The sequence below is a fragment of the Aethalodelphis obliquidens genome, unplaced genomic scaffold (genome assembly GCF_003676395.1).
Source record: "Aethalodelphis obliquidens isolate GAN/ISIS:26980383/991018 unplaced genomic scaffold, ASM367639v1 scaffold17, whole genome shotgun sequence".
In the NCBI taxonomy this organism is placed as follows: Eukaryota; Metazoa; Chordata; class Mammalia; order Artiodactyla; family Delphinidae; genus Aethalodelphis; species Aethalodelphis obliquidens.
This window is the reverse complement of record NW_020837961.1, coordinates 22,902,470-22,930,313: the sequence shown is the minus strand read 5'-3', so window position 1 is coordinate 22,930,313 and position 27,844 is coordinate 22,902,470. Positions and strand designations below refer to the sequence as shown.

The following is a 27,844-nucleotide window of genomic DNA, read 5'->3' as shown; positions in this document are numbered from 1 at the left end:
GTTGTGTTCTAAATCTCAGAGTATGTTTATCCTCCATGCAACACAATTTGGTATCTTCACACATCAACTGCGTTATGTGTTTTGACAGTTGAGGCACATTTCAATGATTTTCGACTCTATTTTGTGGTTTCATTATAAAACAGCTTACTCACAGCAAACTCAAACAATGTTTTTTTATTTAAAAATCCACCTCAAAATTCAGTTCTGGGTTTTAGTTTTTGTTTAAAAAGAAGCAAACATTTAAAAGCATCAAATGTTACTTGTCTACAATTCATCTTGTTATGAACGTTTTTAGCTCATGGAGGGGACATAAACCCATTACATTGATTAGGCACAGTACGGTGACCAAGGGGCCAGAAATCAGGGCACATCTGTGTACTCAGGTAACATTAAAGGTCTGCATGGAGGGAAACATGCCTCAGCTGTGGGCTCTTCAATCTCTATGCCCCCTCCAAACACTGTTAGTAAGTCTCAAATCAGTACATAAGAGATTGTATGTAACTTAGTTAAAAACCAATCAAACCAATAACTATACCTGCTTTCTAAATTACATTGCAAAGCCAAGACAGATAAATTGTAGCCTTACTATAGATAATGTGTGGTCTTGCTATAGGACCATGTTATAGGTGAGAAAGAATTATACGACACCTCTGGTGGTTTCAGAAATCTGGTTGGAAGAGGTCCATGACTTTAAGATTTCACATTATAGCAAGGCTCCAATATTTCTTGAATTGGGGCAGTGAATATAAATCACAGTACACAAGCCTTAATTCCTTTACTGGAAAAGCAATAGGTGCTACATATGAGAATCACTTATATAACATCTGTTTTTTTTAAAAAATGCAGATATAAAATATTAATTGCATAGGGATTTAAATAGGATAAGGCCAAGAAGAATATTAAGTAAAGTTTAAAAAAAAATCATAGAAAGGGCACTATGGTGTCAAAAGACAGAATTTCATTCTTAGAGTAATAAATCTGAATGACTGTCTAATTAAAAATCACAGTATGTTGCTATAACTAACAGTGAATGTCAATTGTGCCATTAATTCCAAACTGGAAACCAGCATTAGAGGACTAACACGAATACAACTAAAGCTCACTGTCTAAACCTGATCATTGTATTAGCACATCAGTGCCTGGTACGTACCTGATTAGTTATATAATCTACACTTTGCAAATAACGTAAAGTTTAATACATGTTGAAAATGTGAGAGCACATCGTCACCACATGCCATCAGTGAGTTGTACGCTTACTTGATAGTGTGATTATTCACTCTTTCCAAGGTGTAAGATCCCATCTGGCAGAATCTTCACTTAATGAGCCCAAAACACTGTAATTAACAAAATATAAGAAAGTCCCACCACTGAAAACCAAATGTCCATGAACCAGAGAACAAAGTCCTGACACCAGTAGGTACATGATGCTTAGCACTTTGGAAGGCAATGAATGACGAGTCCAACTCTACTTTGTAGTTTAAGCTAACGGTTACCCCGTGAAGTTTCAGGTAGAAAGGTATATTGTGAATCTACTTCTCACGTCATGTTGTTACCCTGCAGCTGAAAGAGCAATTTCCCAGTGGAAAGTAGCTTAGTTCACGTAGCATTGTTCTTAAGAGTAGTGTGAGGAAAACAAGAACTCCCAACAGAATCATGTTAAGGTCCATTCGGGAATACCCAAACCACTGTTTTAAATGAAAAAGTGCATAAATACAGTAATACTACAAGTGTGTTAACTACGAAACAAATGTTTCTCTGGGAACCAAACAACAGTATTTTCCCACATTATTTACATGTGATGAATTGTTCAGATACCACAAAGCACCATTTACACGCTCAATGGCTTGATTAAGTCTGAAAGGTCCTCTGACTTCGACTCTGTTCAGTTGAGGATCTACCTAGAGTACAAGGGTCAAGTTATCTTCAGTCAAACAGGATTTCTCCTTACAGCTCAGTCCTCTTTTGTTCAGAGACATTAAAGCGGCATTTTCACTTCACATTCTTGGCTGGTGTTTCAGACTCTGTGGACTGTCTCCCATCGGTCCAGGCTTCACGGGTGCTCTTCAGAGCCAGGGTCTTCTGTTGGTCAACCACGACATAGTCCACTCTCTCGTCAGCTACACTGCTGCCTGAGCCACTGCTCTTTTGCTAAAAAGCAAAGGAAAAAACCCCATAAACCTCCACAGAAAAAGTGGTGCTTCCGCGTGAACTCCAGTCTTAAAACACAGACACATATGCACTGTGAATAACTCTTGAAGTTCTACTGGGTCACCAAAAAATCAGTTTAACAATGTTGTCTCTCTCCTAACTGTACTCTGTTTTTCCCTTAATTTTAAAATTATTATATTTAAGAATTCAAACTAATGCTCCCGTAACAGATGAAATTCTTAGAAAAGAAGGAGAGCAGCCCCCTGGTTCACCTTAAGAGACACAGCTTGCTTTTAGCTTTTAGCTTAAGCTTGACTTTTTCAAGTCCTGAGAATCAGGTACAGGTGTTTACTTTCAGAGTTAAGAAATGTTTTTTGAAAAGGAGTATTTCAAGAATGGCAGGCTACATAAAATCCAACTAGATACTCACTAACTTACATGTAATTATTAACGCGTTGCTGGGCTCATGAGAAATTAAGGGAAATATCCAAGGTGTGAGGGAAATGGAGGGAGCAGAGAGCTGCTGAAGGGTCAAGACGGTGTCGTCTTCAGGATGAACGTCAACTGAGCAGTGCAATCAGGAGGCCTGGGTGGGAGGAATGCGGAATCCAAAACTATCCTGTTAGGATAGAGACCCTTGAAGGAAACTGAGGTAGTCCTAGGGTGGTAGCATCACCTGCTTCCTAGCAGAAGCAAATGCAAATCCTTTCTGAAGGAAATTTAGGTCTGCAGGTTTCCCACAGATACGCTTAGCAAAATAAATTCACAATAAAAATGCACGAACACACAAGGAAACAAGCCATCAGGTGTGTGAGAAACGGTAAACACAGATTCAGACCTCCAAGGACTTCAGGTATGGAAATTACTGCATAAATAGTATAAAATATATGTATAAAATGTTTAAAGGAATTGGAAAATAAAAAATAAAAGGAATAGGATAACAAAAAAGGAGTAAGAAGCTATTCAAATCAGATAGGCATATTTGGGGGAAAAAAGCCAAGCAGAATGTCACTTCAGCAGTGAAAAATAAAATATTGAGATTAAAAATTAAACACATAGGTTAAGCAGAAGAACTGAGAAATTAGTGAACTTGGTGACAGACCTAAAGAAATTTTACACGTAAGCAAAGAAATGATAAAATAGAAAATATGAAAGAGTGGTAAAAGATAAGAAAAACAGAATGAGAAGTTCTAACTGTCTAATCAGAAACCTAAAAGGACAGAAGAAAGAGAATCGTGGAAAAACAATATTTAGGGAGATAATGATTCAGACTTTTCCATAACTGACAAAAAATATGAATCCAGAAATAAAGACTGCACAACTTCTACCAAGCAGGATAAATAAAGAAAAATCTATGTCTAGACACACTGTAATGAACCTGCTGAACACCAAAGATATAGAAAAGATCTTAACATCAGCCAGATAGAAAAGACAGATTACCTACAAAGGAACTGCAATTAGACTGACAGCATACTTTTCACAGGAACAATGGAAGCCAGGTGACAGCAAATAGTATCTCCTATGCGTTGAGAGAAACTTGCTGTCAATTAAGAATTGTGAACTCAAACTGCTGCCCCCGCAAAACCCTCAATACTCATTTTCCAGAATGAGGCAAAATAAAGACATTTCAGTTAAACAAAAACTGCAAGAATTTACCATTAACAGACTTCCATGAAAAGAACTTCTAAAGGAAGGAGGAAGGAAAATGATTAGAGAAGGAAGGTCTAAGACACAAGAAGGAATGATAAAAAAAGAAGTTGGTAAACGTGTAGGAAAATGTATATAAACATTGTCTATATAGTAAGAATATTACTACTACTAACGTCTAATTTGTGAGTGTAACAACAACAAGAACAACAAAAAACCCTAAAACTTTTGGACAAAAATACCAAGAAAGTCAGAAAAGGAGTAATTTGAACTAACATCGGAAAGGGAGTGAAGACCATGATTAACTTTGGAACTTTAGAATTTAGTAAGTAAGCATTTCGATGGTAATCACTAAGAGAGTACAAAGCGTGTAACTTCCATACCATCAGAGATGAAAAAATAAATTTATCAGTCTAACACCTTTGTGATTTATGAAAAAGCATTAAGTAACAGACTTTAAATTAAACATACTAAGAAAATTCCCCCAAAGGAGACCCGATTCTTCAGGTTTCAAATGGGAGCTCAGTGTATTTATAGAATGAGGTTTCACTTACCTTACGTGGTGGCGTGGACTTCCCAGAATCTAAATCTAGATCTAGGTATTCCACTTGTTTGTCTCCTTTGGGCTTGATCATTGGGCTGTTTCCTCCATCAAGACTATTACTGCCAAAAAGATTCTGAAAATAAAATACAACAAAATCAACTGTCAAACATTCATGAGACATACTGCTTATTACCTTGTTTGCCATCTACTCAAGCCTAAATAGTAATTTTAAGAGGACACAGCTTGAAGAAATGTCTCCTTAGAAAATTAAATAATCTTTTAGGATGGGGAAAAATAAGTAATATTTTAAAAATTGATTAAAACATAGCATAGGTAAGCAAGCTAAAAGTAGTTTGAAAAGTAAAACTTGGTTCAGACTAAGGCTGGGCCATCAAGCTACAGTTAACTGCAACAGTTCTTTCTTTCCTTTTTTTTTTTTTTTTTTTCCGGCTGTGCCGCGCAGCTTAAGGAATCTTAGTTCCCTTACCAGGGATTGAACCCAGGCCCCCGACAGTGGAAGTGCCAAGTCCTAACCACTAGACCGCCAGGGAATTCCCAGTTGGAATAGTCTAACTCAACGCTATTAAAATGATATTTTAAAATGATATCTGTTCTCAATAACGCTATTAAAATGGTATCTGTTCTCAATAACATTCTTTAACTATAGGATCCTTACAGTCCATGCTTTCAAATTAAATTTTTTTAGGGATCGACCAAGATGGCAGAGTAGAAAGACCCTGAGCTCACCTCTCAAATTAAAAAAAACTTTAAAGTTCTATATTTGAGTTAAAGGCTTTCACACTAAAATCAATTTAGAATAAGTATGGTAGCTAAGGGCTATGCATACTGACTCCATTTATAAAGTCTGTTTTGTTTCAACTGCCTGGAATTTTTACCACTTAATTTTCTGTCTTCTTATCTTTTCTGTTCTAATAGGAACTGTACAACAGAAGGACTCCTCTCTAAGAAAAGAAAAAGAAAAAAGGAAGGGAGAGGACAGCAATGAACAACAAGAATGAAAAAGCTTGAGGCACAAAAATGAAAAAGAAATAGGTTATTAGGAACATGAAGATCAATGCTAAATAAAAAGGAAAGGACGACATGAACTTACGTCCCTACATGCACCTGCTACTCTGATCATGACAGTCTTCAAATGTGCTCCAACAAATGACTTGTTTCCACGCCTTGCTGCTTTTAACCTCACCTGGGAATGTTCCTGACTTCTCAGGACACTACATATTCATTAGGGACTTTCATCCCTGTGGCTTCTATCACATAGGTATTATTGTTCACATGTTAGCTTATACTTTTGAAGAAAACCGTAACGATGTAATCAACCTGACAATTTTATACTTGTTAGGATGAACAACGTGATTTGGAAACTGCATAAATCTGGTTCTGCTGATTCTTTCATATTGCTACTCCATTTTGTTTGGGTTAAACAGACTAAGCTGTGACTTAGGGAAAGGACAATTGCTAGGAAAACACTGAGTTTACTCTTGGTGAGGGGGACATGGTCTGGGTCGCATGTACTCAGATGCAGCATGTGTGCGGCCTACTGTATATCCTACATACTGTATGTGGCATGTGTATGCAGTAGGCAACCTGCACTACTGAATGTGACGGCCCTATTTGTAGGAACAGATTTTTAAACCAAATTTATCAACTACCGCTAATAAAACATTAAAAAAATATTGACAGTAACATGTAGGGCACAAAAAATGTAAGCAAGTGTCAGTGCTCAATTAGTACAAATAGCTATCCCCTCCCCCTCTTTCTTCTAATTCATGAAAAAACTGAAATTTTTTTCTGCAAATGACTCTATATTTCATTCTCACATAAAAAAAACAAGCCAGATTGCATGGTGTGTGTGTGTGTGTGTGTGTATGTGCGCGTGTGTAAAATTTTGTATTCAAATGTAATGACAGAGCCCATACCTGAAATTTCCCTAATTGGAAACATCTAGAATTATTCACGGTGTTGTAGGCTACGAAAGAAACCCTTGAGTTCATATGATGTACACATTTAATCTCAGTAAGCTGTTCTTAAAGAGAATTTCTCAGAATTGCTAGTTCGACTGTACTCTGTCTAATTACTAGGACTGGAAATGTTTTCATCTTCAAGTATTGTTAAAATGTGTGTCCCTCCAAAAAGTCTATTTGCTCTTGATCTAATCTAATCTCAACTGGGAACAGCCTGTCTCTGCATTCTAGGCTTTAACCCAGTGTTTTCCCAGAACAGTTTAGAAAAACCCTAAGATTCGAAGAGTTATTATGAAGTGTTCTGTGAATTAAAAGAAAAAATATAGTAGTACTTTGTTTTTCTAAACTTCTTGAAAAAAATATATAAAATTATTGAACATACTTTTGATGTCGTTACAAACAATATATATGTCTTTAGTAATGATGTACTGTCACTTGAATTTCAGGCGTCACATTAAGGGTTCATTTCACGAATGCTTGACTTTGGATGTTTGTATAAAAAACAGGCAGCATCACCAATTCACTTTCATTAGACACTGCCTGCTCCATGATCACCAGTATAGGAAACAGACTGTGCTTCAACATTTCAACCTACAGAATTTAATTTTCATTGTCCCTATAAACCAGATTTGATCCAATCCTGTTTCAACTTCTCCAAGACTAATTTTTTACCGACTTCATCAACCTGAGCATATGTTAGACCTTGTGAACGTCTATGGTTCTCCACTGATACACTAAATTCCAAGAGGTGTGGGAAATATTGCTGTAACTATTACATTCATTCCTAAGGAAAAGTTGTTTGGACTAAGATGAGCCCTTGCAGTTGGTGGCATAAGATGGAAATGGCACAGCTGACTTTTCTATTGTGAATGGCAGATGGATATTTTCACTTGGGACATTTTTGCTTATTTCTAACCCTTAGGGCCTCAGTACCTTAGAAATTCACTATCTGGTGGTTATTTAGACACCTCTACCATGCAGGTAAAATTACCTTTCTGGCTTAGTGTTATACTATATAAAAGAATAATTTTATATCTTCCTTTCCTTTGATTTTCTGATTGTAACAGATTTTTTCTAGATTTTTCCCTTCACCTAACACCTACTCATGACAAATCATACTTTCAAACTTTCCTATTACAGGTCCTTTCCAATATTTTTATGTTTATTTACTATTTTGGGCAAAATAAAAGATTCTTTAGTATCTCAGAAAAGAATTACTTTTGTAATAAAAAAATTCATTTAATCACCTAAAGATGAAAATTGAGGGTAACATGTACTCCAAGGCAGCACTGAGGATTTACTTAGATTTTTTTTTTGCGGTACGCGGGCCTCTCACTGCTGTGGCCCCTCCCGCTGCGGAGCACAGGCTCCGATGCGCAGGCCCAGCGGCCATGGCTCACGGGCCCAGCCGCTCCGCGGCACGCGGGATCCTCCCGGACCGGGGTACGAACCCGCGGCCCCTGCATCGGCAGGCGGACCCTCAACCACTGCGCCACCAGGGAAGCCCTACTTAGTCTCTTACTAGAGTCTGTTTACTATAATGAAGAAAAAAAATTAAGTTAATAGAAATAATAAAACACTACTCATCAAATGGAAAAATTACAAACCCAGAAGTGAAAGTCAGTTAATAAAAATTGCCCTACCTTGAAACATTAGTGAAAATGTTATTGATATAGTTCGTTTGTATTGTAATTCAGGATTGACATAAATATTTTAAATTATCTTATTCATTTTTGAATACTCTATGAATTTGATAATATTTTAAAGTTAATTAGATCAAGCATCAAATCAGTCTTTTCAAATCACTTAATTTTGTTCCCTGACAAATGGTCATGAGAAATCTGTTTCTGCCTAAAGTCCATTAAAGACATAAATTCAATGAAAAAATAGGGCTTTATATATTGAATCTCTGAACAGAATTGTTTTAAAGTGAAAATAAAGTCACTAAAATGTCATTCATGCCAAATTTTGACATTAGATATTTGCTTATCATATGCTGCCCAGTTGTGCCCCATGATCTGTTCTCCCCTTTCCACCGGGAAGGGGGTTTTTAGCCAGGCCCACTGTCCCTCGGTACAAAGGCTACGGTTTCCAGTCCCTTTCGTGTTTATGTGGCCAGAGGCTAAGTCCTGGTCAACAGTTTGGACTCAGCAGTTTCTGGGAACCTTCTCTATGAGGCAATTGGGCTGCATCCTTTGCTTCTTCTTCCTTCCCTCCATTCTGCAGCCTGGAATGTGCATCTGCTGGCTGGAGCATCATCTTGTTCTATTGAGCCTGTGAGCCAGGGGACAGCAGTCTGGAGAGCGGCAAGGGGCAAGGATCCCCGAGGGCTTCTGGAACAAAAAGCTGCCACAACAACCACGACTGACTCTCTGGAATTCTACATGAGAAAGAAATAAACGTCTGCCTTAAGGCCTTGTTATTTGCTTATTTTCTGTTACTCAGAGGGGATCCTAATGCCAACTGATATACTTATCTACTAAAAAGCAAATAACAGAGCAAGCAGTGTCTCTGGTTCGAGGGAAAGCAAAAGGAAAAGATTTTTAAAAAATTAAAATTGGCTTGTATTTTTAAACATCTGAAGTATTTTCTGGCAACTACCTGATTTCTGGGGAACATAATGCTTGCTACTATTACAAAATTCTTGGGCCTTGGGGTAATAACAGTCAGTCTGAAGTAAATCAGGTTTTAACAGGTCTTCTTTGATCTTTAAGCCCTACCTAAGGATGTATTACTGAAAGGTTATTAAAAACCCTCGGCATAAGACTGTTTCACTGAGTGCGCTGATGTGGGTCTGGAGAAATGCGTTATAAAATGCTTCCAGTAAAAAGTAGTTTTTTGAATAGTTTCAAAAGTAAAGTACATCTTAAAAGAAATATAACTGGAAAATTTTGTGATTTTTTTTTTTTTTCCCCCCGCTATGCGGGCCTCTCACTGTTGTGGCCTCTCCCGCTGCGGAGCACAGGCTCCAGACGCGCAGGCCCAGCGGCCATGGCTCACGGGCCCAGCCGCTCCATGGCATGTGGGATCCTCCCGGACCGGGGCATGAACCCGTGTCCCCTGCATCGGCAGGCAGACTCTCAACCACTGCACCACCAGGGAAGCCCAAATTTTGTGATTTTTAACTAACTTGTATCTACTTTATAGATATTAATATTACACTTTGACCCTTTATTGGTTTTAGACTTGATGATGCTGTTTTTCAAAAGCATTTTTATATAAAGTTTTTTTTTTTAATTTTTAAAATTTATTTTATTTTTGGCTGCGTTGGGTCTTCATTGCTGCGTGCGGGCTTTCTCTAGTTGCGGGGTGAGCTGGGGGTACTCTTTGTTGTGGTGCACGGGCTTCTGATTGCGGTGGTTTCTCTTGTTGCAGAGCACGGGCTCTAGGCGCATGGGCTTCAGCAGTTGTGGCACACGGGCTCTAGAGCGCAGGCTCAGTAGTTGTGGCGCATGGGCTCAGTTGCTCCGCGCATGTAGGATCTTCCCGGACCAAGGCTCAAACCTGTGTCCCCTGCATTGGCAGGCGGATTCTTAACCACTGCGCCACCAGGGAAGCCCCCAAAAGCATTTTTAAAAAATTGTCTTTTATCCTTTTTCCTTAAGTAAAGAAAGATGGAAGGGTAAGGTGTATGGACTGGAAGAAAGGTCTAGTGTGAATGATTCAGAAGGGCTGCTCAGGAAGAGAGACGTTAAGAGAAGATTCTACTTACTGAGTCTTCACTGGACAGGTTTGGGTTCATGGGAACATAATTCTCTTCACTGTCATGTGAGTCGCTGCTTGAAGTCGTGCTGTGCACTGAATCCGGCCGGGGAGACATGGGAAACCTGGAGGAGCTGATTACAGAGATGACCATCACAAACACACACCCTGACCAAAATTTCTCAATTTGCTTTGAAAGTAAAAATGAGTGATAGTATACATTCTTCCAGAAACATTTATGCTTACAATCATTTATTGTACGCATTTATTACTGTACAATTTATCACACACATTCAAATGCACAACTAATATTTATAACTATTTGTAAAGGGATATTTTCTTTTTGAAAAAATTTTTGATTTTTTTACACAATTCTGAAAGGTTACTTTCCATTTACGGTTATTACAAACTATTGGCTCTATTCCCCGTGTTGTACAATATATCCTTGAGCCTATCTTACACCCAAGATGAGCTCCCACTTATCTCGTAGTGGGAGGTAGTTTGTACCTCCCACTTCCCCACCCTATTTCCAGCCCCCCCCCACCCCGCCACTGGTAACCACTAGCTTGTTCTCTATGTCTTCAAGTCTGCTTCTGTAAAGGGGTATCTCTGAGCATCAAAGTACCTTCTGCAGGATCAAGAAGATGTGGCACATATATATAATGGAATATTACTCAGCCATAAAAAGAAACGAAATTGAGTTATTGGTAGTGAGGTGGATGGACCTAGAGTCTGTCATACAGAGTGAAGTAAGTCAGAAAGAGAAAGACAAATACTGTATGCTAACACATATATATGGAATCTAAAAAAAAAAAAAAGTCATGAAGAACCTAGGGGCAAGACGGAAATAAAGACACAGACCTACTAGAGCATGGACTTGAGGACACGGGGAGGGGGAAGGGTAAGCTGGGACGAAGTGAGAGAGTGGCATGGACATATATACACTACCAAATGTAAAATAGATAGCTAGTGGGAAGCAGTGCATAGAACAGGGAGATCAGCTCAGTGCTTTGTGACCACCTAGAGGGGTGGGATAGGGAGGGTGGGAGGGAGACGCAAGAGGGAGGAGATATGGGGATATATGTATAACTGATTCACTTTGTTATACAGCAGAAACTAACACACCATTGTAAAGCAATTATACTGCAATAAAGATGTTTAAAAAAAACAACAACAAAGTACCTTCTGCAGAACAACGAAAAAAGTATTGCTAGTGATGTGGAGGATAAGTAGAAAGACACAGATATAAAAAGGAAGATTTAAGAATTACTATTTAAAAAAACATATATATATACACATACACACACACACACACATATATTCACACACGTACACATTCAACACAGGTTTGTAACTACAAACATTCTTTTCATTTCCACATATACATTTAAATGAATCTCCATTAAATAATCCCTACAAGAAACTACCGTATTTTCCAGAGCAGTAGTTCTCAGAAATTTCTAGCCTCATGAATCTTTCACACTCTTAAAATTTACTGAGACCCCCAAGGAACTTTGGTTAATATGGGTGATATCTACTGATATTTACCACATTACCTATAATAGAAAAAAATTTAAAAAGACAAGTGTACACAAATACATACACTATTAGCTGTCACAACGATATCGTCCAACATTATGCCACCTCTGGAAAACTCCAGTGTACACTCATGAGAGAAGGAGAGTGGAAAAGCAAATGACATCTTAGTATATTCATGAAAATAGTTTTGACTTCACAGAACCCCAAAAAGGGAGGCTCCCCAGACCATCCTTTGGGAACCACTGTTCTAGTTACTCTCCATTATGATGCACAATCAAGCTAAGTATTTTAAACAAAGACTTACTCTCGAGCAAAACTCCTCGTGATGGGAGATCTTACTGGGGCTTGTAATTCTTCCCATTCTGGCAAAGGTTTTATTTCTAAAGGTGCTGGCTTGACTGAAACAAAAGAGAAAAAAAAAAAGAGACTTTAGCATACAGAAATTTGGAAAACAAAACAAGACCCTCTTTCTACATCTCTATTTATACATTATAGCCACTGTACGCCTAGGACCAGCTTAATTTCATACATGAAAAGAAGCACACTGATGGTTTGTGATTTTTCCAAGGTCACACAGCTAAAAAATTAGTGGCAAAAGCTAAATCAGATAATGTTTCCTGATTGTTGACTGAAAGTCTAAATAAAACTTTATTATTACAACATGTTGCTTCTTAAGTAAATATTTTATGAATATAAACAATGAGAACAAGAAAGAGTAATGTGACCCAATTCCTTCATAGTTACTTGATTTGTACTTTTCATTATTTCCTTATTTTATTTTTTTCACTAATTTTATCCTCAAACACGGACATTTAATTTTCTATGTAAAAACAGTCCTCGTCATCAACATTGAAGCATCATTTATACAACTATACATATAAAATGATGTTTAGGAAGCAATACACACAAAACTTCGCCAAAACCAAAAACTGACAAAAAGAATTAATAACCAAACCTTTTAAATTAATTCAGGCCCAGTCTGGAACCAAATAAAACAAAGCAATAATTATATCTTTATACTCAAACTCTGCTCTGAGAAAAGGCCACAATTTAACAACTGTCTCAAATTTTTAGCTTAATTTAACCAACAACATCCTTTAACAAATTAAGTAAAAATAAATGCTAATGTTCCTATTAGCTTTATTTATAAGTTGTCTTTTCTTATTTACCCTATGATTGCAGTGGACAATTAATTACTCTGCCAGTATATATTCCACAGAGCTCTTCGCCCTTAAAGTAAGACTCAGTTTTCAGAAATTCATGACATGAGCAAAAGAACTTCAACAATATTATTTGTTAATATTCATTATATTTTAGGATACTATTTAAACATATTAGGTAAATATTTTAGTTACACGTCATCCTGCCACTCTAAAGAAAAAGTCTTCATTTTTTCCAGGCATCCCTCCTCTAGTCTTTGTGCATATATGTGTACATTGAATCAACCAAGTTATAATTACCTTCCAACTATAAAATAGGTAGTCATTTTAAAGGATTACGTAGATTCTCTGGGGTTTATGCCGAAGTATTTTTGGCAACTCAAACACAAAAAAATTCAATGAGATTTTCTGAAGGCTACGTTGATTTAAGTTTGAGTTAAAATAATTTTGCTCATCTATACACTTAAAATGGACATGTACAGAATGCTGTGCTCACTTGCAAGTATTTCTTTAACTCTGATGTTTGCACTTTTTTTAAAACACAGAGGCTAAGAGCTGCTTAGCTGTCAAATTCTAAGTAATGGCATAAAATAATGAATCCATGGAAATGATTATATATTGTCTCAGAACAGAATATATACATTATACATAAATACAGGAGACAACTGGAACTCACAAGCATCTCACAAGCTTAAAGAAAACACTCTATTGATGTCTAAAAGGTTAAAAGAATAATGCAAAAGGAAAAGACTGAATATCATATATTATCAAATATTTAACATGCTGCTGTTAATGGCATAACAAATATACTCGCTGTATATTATGGGAAGCATTCACTTTAGAAATTACACGCTGGGAAGTTTTATTTACAACAAAGTAGTATTTAAGACTCTTCTCCTTTACTTTTAAAGGAAACAACATCACAGAATACATAAATTCCCAACACCCCATCCAGCATGCGGTGCTAAAGTACATACCCTTTCTTCTTGTAGCAAAGTCACCTATGGTTTGTGAATCAGTTCGCTCTAAACCATGGGGTTTGGGTCTTAAAATTTTAGGACTTTGACCTAATTGGTAAAAAGAAGACTCTCTTAATATAATGTTATTTTTTTAATTGGAAAAAAAATGGATTCTGTAAAAAAGCAACAGAGCCCTGAGCAGACATGTTACATCTCAAAAGCATAAACAAAAGTTTGTTTGTGGAGACTATTTCAGTCTGGCTATGCATATCATTCATGCTCAATACCATGGGAACGCCGAAGCTGCATGCAACAATGTAATAAGCAAACTGTTATAAAAGATGGTAGGGTTTTAGTGGCATAACTTCTTGGTTAGTTGTTACCTTTATTTGGAGGAAGAGAGGAAAAACGTGTCATGTTAGTTACTCTTCTAACATGCCTTAGAAAACTGGATCCAATAAAAAATTATAAAACCTCTCAGTCAGATCGCAAGTACATCTTTCCTTTGAAGTCTGGTGTCTCATACGAAAGTACCAAGGCCTACTTTCTTAACTTGATGGAGGTGTTTTAAAAACCTTAATCTGACTACTCCTTCACCACCTGAAAGCGCCCTTCTAGAGAAGTTCTACTGATACAATGTCTGCTACTCCAAAGTCAAAATCAAGACCAGCATTTCTTTTCCCTGAACACTCAGTGGTTGCCCCCGTGACACCATTTTGCAAGGATTAGATGTCTAGATTCTGGAACTGCTGACTGTCTAGCTTTAATTTGAGAATTGGAAAGTATAAATTCAGTTGCCATCTTTTTTTTTTTTTTTTCGTTTAATCTCTGTTATGTACTAGTACTGCTGAAAAGCCTTATGAAAAGTACAGGTTTAATACCCAGCAGCTGGCCTCATACTTTTTCCCACTGGAAGCCTGGATGCCAGAGTAGCAATATCATTTCAATCAGGAATTTAAACTACTTCATTCTCAATGGCACCAAATTCTCTTTTTTCTTGGCATGTACAAAACTGAGTTGACATCTATTAGATGGAAAATAATATTAGAGTTCGCTGATTTAATGCTGATCTCTAGCACCTTATTGACCAAAATCTACAAGTTCTGGAAAATGTGATTTTCTAGCTTATAAAACATGAAAATTTCCTAACTCTCTCAAGTACTCTCAAGGGTACTCCTTGGCGCTCTTCACAGAAAGATACCGTACTAAGTGAATTTTTTAATAGTGCACTTATAAAATTTCCATGTATTTTCTACTCCATGCAAAACTTAAGCCTGAGCTTAGGACAAACGCCTCAAGGTGAAAATGTTGCCCTGAATTGAACCCAGTCGCTCAGGCATTTTGGTAGCTTCATTTCTTTGTTATTTTTACTGCCTGGCTCAATTTGACATTTATGTTCCAGACAGAAATGAAAGTGATACTCAAATGATGGCTCAGTATTACTTATGAGGAGAGAAAGGAAAAAAAGTCCAAGTTGTATGTACTTCTCCTCTGCTGCCTAGAGGCAAATACTGGAATGCTTCTCTAATTACTTAAGTGCCACAATAAAGGGTATGAGATAAGACTAAAGCAGAGGCAGCAAATGAACCAACTCCTGGGATACACTGATTCTCAAATTCTAAGAGTCAACAGTGTTAAATAACTCACTTGAGCCTCAGCTTTTAAATCCAAGACAGTTACAAGGAGGCTTCAGCTAGATTAGGTTTGAACAAAGAAAGCGACATGAGGCATTTCTTCAGCAAAGAGCACCCCATTGTGCTTTAACCCTCAGGGGTTAAAACAATCTCACCCGGGGCTGTCAATCTCTGGATCATGTGATCTGCTCTCTCATTAGGAGCACAACTTGGTAAATCTTAACCTCTGGTTCAGATCTTCCCTAAGATCCTTATTGGCATACCTACAAAGTCACCCCACATGGAGGTTCTGTTCTGTAGGCTTTCACACTGCATGTTCGAAATGGAATTTATCTTCTGGGACCCACCACACCTGCTTTGTTTCCTCTGTCTGCAGTTGCCATAGCAGATCTCTTAAGAGTTACTCTAGATTCCACGTTCTCTGATTTCCCTTTATCAATTTTACTTTCTATTTATAATGGCAATCGTTTGTTTTCATTTATCCAAGAAAATTAAAGAATCTGTAAGTCTGAAGTCCTGGCTTCCTTTTTTTAATGTGCACTGCACGTACCTGGTTTGTTTTTCTGAAAGTGAACTCACACGGTATGGCTAAATGACCTCCACTTACACTCCAAGTGGCCTCCAAACTTGTAAAAATCACTCACTCTAGGTCCCCAAGTGGAGGCAGCTATTTCGAGTCAGGACAGGGACTTTTGTTATGCCTTCCTGTCTGATCATCTCCAAAGCAAGGCGTCAAGAACCCTAGGTTTGGAACACCGGGCAAAGCACTCTTTAAAGAAGATGCTGAAAAAAAGTGTGATTTTATAACAGTTTGCATTAAAAAATACCATTTTTCCCCTATGGTATCCTTAAATCTTAGAACGAGCTTTCTAGGGGCCAACCTGATTATGTTACTTGCCTACATAAAACCCTTTAATGGTGTTCTCAGAATAAAGCCCAAACTCATTAGCATGGATTATAAAAACCCCAGGAGCTGGCACCTGCCAGGCATTTGGCATTCGTTCCTGCATTCATACTTTCCTCCCTCCCACCCAAGACTCTGAGCCAGTCCCCTCTTTTTAAAGGATCTGGGTATGCTGTTTATTCTGATAGAAGATCCTCTATCATCATTTCATTGCCACTCACCCTCTGAGATTCTTGTCAGAGGAGACAGCCTGCAGGGCCAAGAGCTAACCTCAACCACAAGCCCCCATCTGTGCTAATTATGATAATGTGTTTACTTTTCCACTTTCCCACTAAATGGGAGCTTCTTTAGAGAAGCCACCTGTCCTTCCTTGGGTTTCCAGACCCCAGACCTATCAGAGGGTACATCCTATAACTGGGAGGCCCTTCAATCTGTTTTGATGAGCTGCAGTTCTCTTAAAGCTTAATCTGATGGTGGTGTTTAATCTGATCAATGTCATAACTTTGTGTTTGCCTTTGAAGGAAAAAAAAGAAAAAAAGCAACTGAATGTTGTTTCAAAAGTTGATCATTCCAGATATGGTCAAGGCAGTCATACGAGGTCATGCTTCAAAGAAGCAGATGCAGTCCTTTTTGGAAAGTCCATACACGATTATTATTTTAATAGGTATTGCTTACATAAATTCAACTCAAAGTGGAAAATTTATTTTCTCTATCATTATAGGTCTAACTTAGCCTAAATTATTCACTTATCTGAAGTTTCACAGATGATGCTACTATTTCCAGTAGGCATCTCAGAAATCAAGAAAGAAGAAAAATAATTCACAACATTATTATCCTCTGCTAATTCCAAGGAGTAATCAAGGTAGCACACTGAAAAACTTTTACACTTGTTTGAATAGTCTCATTGTATAAAGGGGACTATAATAATGATAATTATATTGGAAGGTCAGGAATATTTGGGTAAAAAAACCCGCACGTAGAGGCTGTGCTGTAAAAACGCACTCTGTACTCATTTCCTTTAAACTGTAACCACCAACCCAAAAATCTGACTTGAGAGTCAAACTTTAATACTTGTTTATTAAAATCTAGCTATATTTACTGGTATCATTTATCCATCTTCCAAACATTTATTATAGTATAAAAGTAGTTTTTCAAAAGCATGTTAATTTTATTTATTTATTTTTTTTGGCGGTACGTGGGCCTCTCACTGTTGTGGCCTCTCCCATTGCGGAGCACAGGCTCCGGACGCGCAAGCTCAGCGGCCACGGCTCACGGGCCCAGCCGCTCCGCAGCATGTGGGATCTTCCCGGACCGGGGCATGAACCCGTGGTCCCTTGCATCGGCAGGTGGACTCTCAACCACTGCGCCACCAGGGAAGCCCAAAAGCATGTTAATTTTTAATCGCTTTCAAAAAACTTCTTTAGAAGCTCTCTTGAGCAAATATTTATAGCAAAGATACCAAAAAGATCCACCTAGGGAAGCTCCTCGATTGGTTTTCTGGATCCTTCCTATAGCAAAGCAAAGATCCAGCAGGACCTGAAGATATTTTAACCAAATGAACATACGAAAACACCAGAAGTAACCTCGCACTGCTTTTTTAAAACCAATACAATAACTAATGGTCAGATCTACTGCAGAAAGCCATGAATGGACAAAGCCAAACAAAACAAAATATAAAGACCGTATATCTGAGGCTTGAACAGCTGCTATATCACGTTAGAAAGAGAGTGAATGGGCCCAGTTAAATGCACAGATGAAATCTGGTAGATTTATGCAAGGACTTACTTTAAGAGAAATCACAATATCTTATAGAAATGTCCCAAACTTTACAAAGTTGCTTTTCCATTAAAATATAAAAGTTTCAGTTGAAGTAATCAAAACAGAATTTGTCCTGCATTTCCAATGACTCATCTGCCTACCTAATATTTAACACAGTACATGTAAATTATGATTTTCTCCTCTGTTAATATACACAAGATACAGTTCAGGACAAATACTATTGTGACAGAAATAGTATGGGTGAAAATATAGCTACCACAGTTGGGTGACTGGGTAAAGTGTCCATGAAAATACATTGAATGTAAGTGTTTAAAACATGCACGTATTTCTGCAGCTTCAATTACTCAGAAGTATTTGAAAAACTCATGCGTACTACTAACTACAGCAGCTGACATCTATAATTGGGGGTATAAACAAGACTAGAATGTCACTCATTTATTGTAGACCCTTCCCAAGAAGACGATCACAGAAACCAGTTATACTGGGTGTTGAGTTAGTTATATCGAGTTTTAGAACTAATCAAGCCATATTTTATAGAATAAGGTTTGCTTATTATGAGGTTTAGTTAATAAGAGATACTAGAACAATAGACAGACTCATGTATCTGATGTCACAAAATTTGAAATGAAAACAGACTCATCAGATGCTAGCACCATGAGAAGAATTTCAGGACGAAATAAGACATCTGTTTTACGGTTTAAGTTTTTATGGATAAACTTTGCTCCAAGATCTGAATTTGGGTTTTAAAATGTTTTTCTCGAATAGCTATAACTTTCTAAAGTGACTTGACAAAGTTTGCCTTGCAATATTAGATACTTTCTCATGCCTTCTCTTGTATCATTTATTTTAAAAAGTAGAGGAATAAGAAAAGCAACCCACCCCCTTTTTTTTTTTTTTATAACTAAGACTTTAAGTAACTTCTTTACTGTTTTGCTAAACCTATTATTCTCCTTGAATTTGCCAAAAACTATGTGGAAATTTTATTCTGGGTGCTTTTTCAGTTCATTTTGTATCTAAGCAATGATACCAAATCAGTAATCTGGCCCATGAGCTCAAGATTGTCTTTCAATAGCTCAGTTAATTTTTTAAAGACTAAACAGAATCTCCAAAAGTAACCAAGGAACCTACTTTGTTCTGTTCTACAGTAGGGTCGCCATTGGTTGGTTTAGAGGACTAGGACAGTCTCTCATGTACTAGAATATATAGTACTTTCACTATATATTTACATAGGGAGGTTTAATTATGCAATATACATGATGTATAATACACATGCCATTTTATTATGCTGCCTACGTAAAATAACATATACTACAATATGGGGGTACGTGAACTCTGTCAGACCTAGATGATACTAAAAGCATTTCATTACGATCCTAAAACTTTCCAACATGTAAATAGGGACCTTTTCTGATTCTGCATTGCGCTTACCACGTGAAACCATTAACTGTGAAATATACTGGAATTTTCAAACTGTGTTAAGCAGATCCTGAAGGGAGGAAGGAGAGGCAGGGGAGCAAAGCCGCAAGGACTCAGAGCTCCATGCATCACCCACAGCACACCATGACCATATTTATGTGGGGACCTCAAGATATAAAACGGTTACATTTGGTGTCAAAAACTAGCGATCTGCTGCCAACATGCGTTAATTACAGGAGAAGAAGGAGAGAACCAGTTTCACATTAAAATGAGGGTTTCGATGTTTCACGGACTTCCTGACACTTGTATCTTAATCCTTCCACCCTCTGTGGGCTCAATTATAAACCTATACATGTCCAAACATACTTTTGTGTGTTGTATGCAAAGAAGAAAATGACGAGGGATGTCTAAATAGATTTAAAAACAAATGAGGACCAAGAGAAACAAAAGGAAAAGTTATCACCTAAAAAGCCTGGGATGCTCACACTGTTTCTAAAATAGCCAGCCCTGATCATGGCTCTGCTGCTGGGGCCTCTGGGGTGACGGGGGGGGGGGGGGGGGGTGCGACCATCCCTCCCGCTCTCCGAGCAAAGGTGAGCCCTTGACCCAACAGCAACCAACACGTGGGCTCGCCTGCAATCTACAATCTGTCTTGTGGCCTGATGTGGACAGACAAAGGAGACCAATCAAACTTTCGCTGAGCGATCTGGAGTGAGTCAATAATGAACAAGGCAATTAGCAGCAGGTGTGGAAGCTGCGAGGGCCCATAAAAAGGAGGCACGGGGCGGAATCGAGGCCACGCAGGGGCATCAGAGGCCAAAGCTCTCTGACAGCAGAAAGCCGGAAAGTAGAGGATGCAGTGTAAAAGAAAACAGGAAAGAAGGAAAGAATGTGAGGGAGAGCAAAGCAGGATCAAAGAGTTTCCAGAGGACAGAAATGCAGGGAGAGCAGGACAAAGTGACAGCCTCCTAGGAGTGTCTCAGTTGCCGCTAACGTTCTCTTTTCATTTACTTTCTTAAAAGCAAAACAAAACAAAACTCATTTTCTTAAGATACTCTGAGTCTCAGTCTCTGTCCCCCACACTGGGAACTTAATTAGAATGACTATTAATGATCCAAGCCCAGGTTAATGAGAAATTGACACAAACATCACATGCTTTTTAAAAACAGCTACATAGAGCATAGGAGACTCTTCAAATGTGCTGAATTCCCCAGAAATTGTGCCACGCATCTCACAGCCAATACACTAACTTACTTGGTTGTCGAGATTCAATCACACTTGCAGCCTGCGGCAACACAGCTGGCTGGCTGGGGTTTAACCACTTGAACCCAAATTTCAAAAACTTGGGTACATATTACCAGACTGGCTGAAAAGTTTCTTTTACACTGAGTTCTTAACCAACCATGCCACCTTAGACTTTAATGTTACTTATGAAGGCCAGTATGAAAGAATAGACTAGAAGCATTTGTTTACACCCCAGCAAAGGCAGAATCATTTTTAAAAAGTTGTTATATGCACAGAATGCAAAGAGTATACAAGCAACCTTACTGATCTTAAAGAATCATGGCAAGTGCACTAATAATCTCAAGTCTGATTTGATATTAAATACTCTGGAGGAGAGGTTACAAAAGACCAGCCAAAGACCATATCTAGCTTGTAAAAGTCTGTGGTACGGTCTGCAATGTTTTGTTTTTTTTTAAATAATTAAACTAGCTGGTAGAACTTAAAAATCAAAAGAAAATACATATAAAAACCCCCAAATTTTTGACTTCTTTTGATAATCAGAAGATTTTCCTCTAGGGGGCCCATGTTAGCTTCACAAGTCCACAAAGGATTGTAGCCAGGCAGTAATTAGTGACTCCATTTGGCCGGGCCAAGGGCATTCCAGTCTCTCCTAATTATCTCCTGTTGCTTGCCAATCCTTGTGAATAGTTTAGTTTGTAACCTCTGCTCCAGAGATAGGAGTCTTAAAAAAAATCTCACCTGGGCATCAACATATGACATAATAATTATTAATCTATACACAGCACTACTACTTTACTTAAACAAGCTGGTAACTTAGGTAATATGAAATACTTCTGAATTTCTAGTCCCGATTCTGTTTTGGATTTAACGACAGTTAAATGCAGATCTCAGCTGGCAACCCCCGGCCCTTTTACCATGCCACGCTCTCCTTACCTTTTCTGTCTGGCTTGAGGTTCCGATCCACGGGGGGTGGTTCACAGTCTGCAACAGGAACTGGCCTTCTAGGGGGGGTCTTCGGGCTGGACCTGAAGCCCATATGAGCGGGAGGAGGCACTTGCATTCCAAATGAAGAAAAATCAAATGTCCCGGGAGTCATTGGCACATAATTTGCTTCCTGAATTGGTTCCGTGAAACTGCTGGAATGTTGTCGTGGAGGAGAGTTGGGATTCATGGGGACATAATTTTCATCCAGTTCTTCGCTTGATACACTCCCCACTGTCAATACATTTTTGATTTTCTAAAACACACATACATTTCTTTTAATAAAGAAGAACTACTGTCAAACAGGAAAACACAATTGTGAGTTATGCCTATTCACGTGGATCTGAAGGGACTTTTTTTCAGGATCTCATTTAGTCTCAGGGTCCTAAGTGCGAAGGTTTTGACAATGAAATACACTTGATGATGCCAAGGTCAATTATACTTACAAAGTGGTTGTGGAAGCCTTCGAGTGAACTAGATCTATCAGTTGGAAATGTTCGTGGAATATCATAGCAGTCTTGAGAACTAGCATCTAAAACAGAGAACAAACTATCAATATTTCTCCCCAGTTCCCAGAGTAATCAGGAATGACCTTCTCTCTCTCTCTTCATATATGCATGCATGCACACACACAGATCTTAAAAAGGATGCTCACAGAATAACATCTTGAATTGAAACATTAAGCCACTAGAAAATGCAGACATTTATTCATATGCTAACCAGTAGCAGTATTTTTTTTTTTTTGTGGTACACAGGCCTCTCACTGTTGTGGCCTCTCCCGCTGCGGAGCACAGGCTCCGGATGTGCAGGCCCAGCGGCCATGGCTCACAGGCCCAGCCGCTCCGTGGCATGTGGGATCTTCCCGGACCAGGGCACGAACCCATGTCCCCTATATCAGCAGGCAGACTCTCAACCACTGCGCCACCAGGGAAGCCCCAGTACCAGTATTTGATTATGACAGTGAGATGGGTTATTTAAAGATGGAGAAAAGAAATACTTCTGTTTTCTTATCTTTTGCACCCTTGGGTATAACTTATATCTCACTAACTTATAACCATCTCAAGATACATTACAGCCATTTCGAGAAAGAAGTTAGAAATTGGTGTTGAATGGCTAAATAAGTATTGACATAAGTACCATCCACAAGGCATCAAATCTTTAACTTCTTTAGAACAGCTGGATAACTCTACCACAAAATCTAGAAGTGTCAGATGTAGTTTTTAGGGTGGGTGCCTTTTAAACTTGGGCTTTTTATTTTCAGGACTTTAGGACCCTCAGAGGCTAACCCAGACTCAATTTTTCTCCTCTCAAAGTCTATAACTTTTGGCAGGCTCTAGGAAGATGGTACAGGAGTCAGTGAAGTGGCTAAGGGGTAAGGGGAGAGAAGATTCAGAGCTTTAAAAATAAATAAAATCAAACAAACAAAAAGCAGAATGACCTGATTGCAACTGAATATCACCTGGTAGACATAACGTAAAAACCGTTGATCTGGGAAGGAAGGAAACAGAGCCCAACAGATGTGACACAGAAGCGGCCGTAATAGGACACAAATACGGGAAAGGGTATGACTGGGAAAGGCTTTGCGGCTGGTCCATTTCCTGTGCCTCTTCCCCATCGGGTCTGCTCACCCAGGATGTAGAGGAAGTGAGAGAGAGTGGTGCACACTCCCTGAGGCAGGGAAGTATTACTAAGGCCATACTTCTTAGGGATGAAAATCTCCTCGTCTTTCTCCCTTCCACCACAACATGTACACAGGCACACGCTGCCTGCACAAACACACTTCCTGGGATCTACTGAGGCTCTGACAGCTTCGCTACCCGAGTGGGTAACTGCAGCGCTGAAGAAAAAAGGGACTCCCATTTAATGTCACACTAAGTGTCCAAGAACAAATACTCAGAAAAAGAGATTTTCTATCATTAACCTCTAAGCCAGGAAAAGCCAACTGGAGCTGACCTTTTCGCAATTTGTTCAAATCCACAGTGGAAATGGTATTACTACGGGACGGTGGCACCCCTGCTGTCGGGATACAGTAACTACTGTCAGTGTCAGAGGCTGTGCGTGTGATGCTACACGTGTCCACAGGAGATCGGTCATGAGCCGGATGCGGTTTCGGTGGCCGAGGTGGAGGAATATCTGGAATAGTGTCTAGCTTTGACGTCTGCCCCAAGGTTCCTTCTGGAAATGTTCGTGGAATCTGATAAGTATTACCAGGTGTTGGAGGAATGTCATAACTAATAGATACATGCCTCATTTGAGGCTCTACACTCGAGGTCCCGGATGGGGTATTAAAAACATAGAGCTCTCCGTCGGCTTCGGTACTTGAAGGAGACACCTTTGGCAAGACGTCATGGGAGTGACTTCTGGGCAGGTTATAAAGGCTGGAGTCTACGGAAATGGATGCAGCCCGAGACGGTGGAGAGTCATACATCATCTGCTGCTGGAAAAAGCCATTCACTCCATGTTTGCTCTGGGAGGAAGCAGGATTTTTATGAGAAGGGACGTTATCATTGCAGTCTGTCTCCGAAGGGGTGGATTTTGCAGAATCAGCATGCGTTCTAAATAAAAATTGTTAATGACAGAAAACACGGTGAAGACCGAAGACTACATTTTAATAAATATATTTCTAGCTTAGCAATCAAACTCCATGGTTTTTTCATTCAAGTTTTTGGTGTGTGTGACCCATCTGATTGAAAGCGCGAATGTTCCTGAGTTTTTATGATTATACACCAGATAACAAAACCGCCACCACAAAACCAAAAGCATTCTCCCTAATCTCGTTCTGTACCTGTCCACACCCCCCAACTCCACCTAGTAAGTCCACACGTAAAACCACAATCCCTGAAGCACTGTAATTAGAAAGGTACAAAACTTGGAGGAAGGTAAATGATTAAGGCACAAGACACCAAGGAAAAGCACTTCCTCTGAAAAGCATGCAAAAACCTCGTGCCAACAGTTTATCAAGGTGATCCATTGCTCTTTAGCCCACCTGTGGCAACTCTGTTGTTCTGATAAATGAAAAGTCTAATGATTACCTGGTATTGAATAAATTCAATGTGATCTACAAGGAGGTGGCAACTTGATAGGTTTTGTGTATCTTCTTTTCTATTTATTTTCTTTAACAAATATTTAGCCAATACTATGAAAAGAATCAAAATACAAAGCAAGGAGTTAGCCAACTCCAAACAATAATTCACCTTGAGAAATCTCATTAGAGTGTATTTTATGCTTTGGGTACATTTTTGATCTCTGGATTTTGTGGTATCACGAAATTTGGGAATAAGTCAAAATGAAGCTACCAATACCCGAACGCTGGTCCTCCCTTAATGCTAAACAAGATACCTTAACTACCTATGTGTGTTGTCCAAAGTCCTGTAGGAATTTAAACTCAATATTTAAAACAAATAACTTGTGACAGTTTTTTTTTTTTAAGGGCACATCTCTCTGATTTCTTGGTAACATCTGGCGCTGTGTATTGCATTTATTCACTGAAACTCTCCCCCGCGAGTATCAGAGGACCTTTATTGCAATATCCTGACTTTCCTTCTTCCTCACTGATTATGCCCTTGTTTCACTGACTGCCTCTTTCTTCCTGTCTCTCCAACCTGGAAATGGCCAACAGAAATCAGTCTTCTAAGTCTTTACAGCACACACCATTAAAAACTCCTCCTTTCCCGTTAACTTCCCCTTCTACTGAATGCTGACAACCGCTATCTTCTCACCAAACTCCGAGTCCTGTATTTACAAACGGTTCAAACGTATTGCTACTTGGTTATCCCAGTGTTCCCTTGCTCATGTGTACCAAACTAAACTCAACTTACTTCTCACATTGGTGGTCCTTTCTGACTTGCCATGAAATGTCTTTATCCCAGATTCTCTAAACTCAAAATCGAATCAACTTTGATTCATTCTCTTTGATCACCACCATCACTTGGGCACAAAGTGCTTCTTTCTAGCCGAGCGCCCATTCCCCCACTCTGTTCCCACTGTTACCACCCCAAGTTCAGGTCCGTATCTCTGCTGAGATCTACACCACGGACCCCTCCCTCAGCAAACTTCTTTCCTCTAGTTTCTCCCTCTTCCAATCTATCATACCATCCATAGGACCAGGACTGCTAGAAGATCAATATTTCCAAAACGTGGTTTTCAGGTCACTCACCTATTCAGAGAAAGTCCCTTTAAGGGTTCCTACAGGCTGCAGGAACTACAAAAAAGCCTGCAAACAACTCCCCTGGGCACTGAGGCTACTCCTCCTATGAGGCATCTCACCCTCCCTCTCAAAAACACTTGCACTGACCTTTCTAGGAATTTCTAACACATATTCTAAAATTTGTACTTGAGTTAATTCAAACGTGAAGTTAAGAAGAAGCTAGAAGTACAATGAGTACTAAGTTCCCTGTCTTTGACTAGCTTAGAGTGTAGTGGAGAATACATAAAATTATCAAGCTATTTCCAATTCTGTGATACTGGGCTGGCCAAAAGGTTCGTTCCGTTTTTTCCGTAAGATGGTTCTAGTAGCACTTAGTTGTCTTTAACTTCGTTTGAAACAGTTTTGTTAGATTGTATGTGACAGCTGTCATATCAGCGTGCATTTTAAAAAAAAAGACATCAAAATTGGTGAACTTTTCTGTAGCCATTTTAATATTGAAAATGGAAGGAAAAAGCAACATTTTCAGCATATTATGCTTTATTCTTTCAAGAAAGGTAAAAATGCAACTGAAACACAAAGAAAGATTTGTGTAGTGTATGGGGAAGGTGCTATGACTGATCGAATGTGTCGAAAGTGGTTTGCGAAGTTTTGTGCTGGAGATTTCTCACTGGGCTATGCTCCACAGTCAGGTAGACCAGCTGAAGTTGAGAGCGATCAAATCGAGACATTAACTGAGAACAATCAACGTTATACCACGTGGGAGATAGCTGACGTACTCAAAATATCCAAATCAAGCGTTGAAAATCATTTGCACCAGCTTGGTTACGTTTTAATCGCTTTGAGGTCTGGATTCCACATAAATTAAGTGTAGAAAACCTTCTTGACCTATTTCCACATGCGATTCTCTACTTAAACGTAATGAATACGTTCCGTTTTTAAAACAAATTGTGACGGGTGATGGAAAGTGGATACTGTACAATAATGTGAAACGGTAGAGAGCGTGGGGCAAGCGAAATGAACCACCACCAAGCACACCAAAGGCCAGTATTCATGCAAAGAAGGTGATGTTGTGTATATGGTGGGATTGGAAGGAAGTCCTCTGTTATGAGCTCCTTCCGGAAAACCACACGATTAATTCCAACAAGTACTGCTCCCAATTAGACCAACTGAAAGCAGCACTTGATGAAAAGCGTCCAGAATTAGTCAACAGAAAACGTATCATCTTCCATCAGGATAACGCAAGACCGCATGTTTCTTTGATGACCAGACAAAAACTGTTACAGCTTGGCTGGGAAGTTCTGACTCATCCGCCGTGTTCACCAGACATTGCACCTTTGGATTTCCATTTATTTCGGTGTTTACAAAATTCTCTTAATGGAAAAAATTTCAATTCCCTGGAAGACTGTAAAAGGCACCTGGAATAGTTCTTTGCTCAAAAAGATAAAAAGTTTTGGGAAGATGGAATTATGAAGTTGCCTGAAAAATGGCAGAAGACAGTGGAACAAAAGGGTGAATATGTTGTTCAATAAAGCTCTTGGTGAAAATGAAAGATGTCTTTTATTTTTACTTAAAAAACTGAAGGCACTTTTTGGCCAACCCAATAAAACAGAGATATGGAGGTACAACCAGGATTCTCTGAAAACCCTGAGAGGCATTTAATCCAGCCTGGGAGTTTAGTGGAATGCCTCCTTAGAGGAGCAGATGTCTGAGCTGAGTGTTGCAGGATGAACGGGAGTTTGCAAGGCAATGCTCACATCTTACCTTCACCTACAAGCACTTCATGCTTGCATGTTTTGATTCCTTCACAAGATTTACTTTTAAACTCTGAAGGTGACTGAATCTAAGGGGGCTTTACCTTATGTACTTAGTTTGTACCTTCATAGCACCTAGCGGAACAGTGGGCCCTCAGCAAGTACTTCACAAATATTTGCTATTTAACTGTCACTTTTGCAAAATACAGATACAAAATATATCTGAGTAATGATTTTGAGCATAATTTCTACTACAATAGGAAAGTTATGATACCAATGAGATCAATGAAAGACACTATATAAAAA

At 38.8% G+C, this 27,844-nt stretch overlaps 1 protein-coding gene across 6 annotated transcripts in view; it reads right to left on the bottom strand.

Moving 5' to 3' along the window:
• Positions 1-159: 159 nt before the first annotated feature.
• GAB1 (GRB2 associated binding protein 1) overlaps positions 160-27,844 on the bottom strand; it is a 125,353-nt gene continuing 97,668 nt past the window's right edge. For 4 of the 6 annotated variants that reach the window (XM_027117071.1, XM_027117075.1, XM_027117073.1 and 1 more), the window contains exons 4-11: positions 23,594-24,195; positions 22,087-22,172; positions 21,593-21,896; positions 13,700-13,789; positions 11,867-11,960; positions 10,034-10,157; positions 4,350-4,472; positions 160-2,148 (exon numbers count right to left, since the gene is read on the bottom strand). In XM_027117071.1, the coding sequence (XP_026972872.1) occupies positions 1,990-2,148; positions 4,350-4,472; positions 10,034-10,157; positions 11,867-11,960; positions 13,700-13,789; positions 21,593-21,896; positions 22,087-22,172; positions 23,594-24,195 (1,582 nt within the window). In that variant the 3' untranslated portion in view covers positions 160-1,989. The remainder of the gene's footprint in view (positions 2,149-4,349; positions 4,473-10,033; positions 10,158-11,866; positions 11,961-13,699; positions 13,790-21,592; positions 21,897-22,086; positions 22,173-23,593; positions 24,196-27,844) is intronic. The other 2 variants (XM_027117072.1, XM_027117077.1) reach the window with 2 other exon arrangements.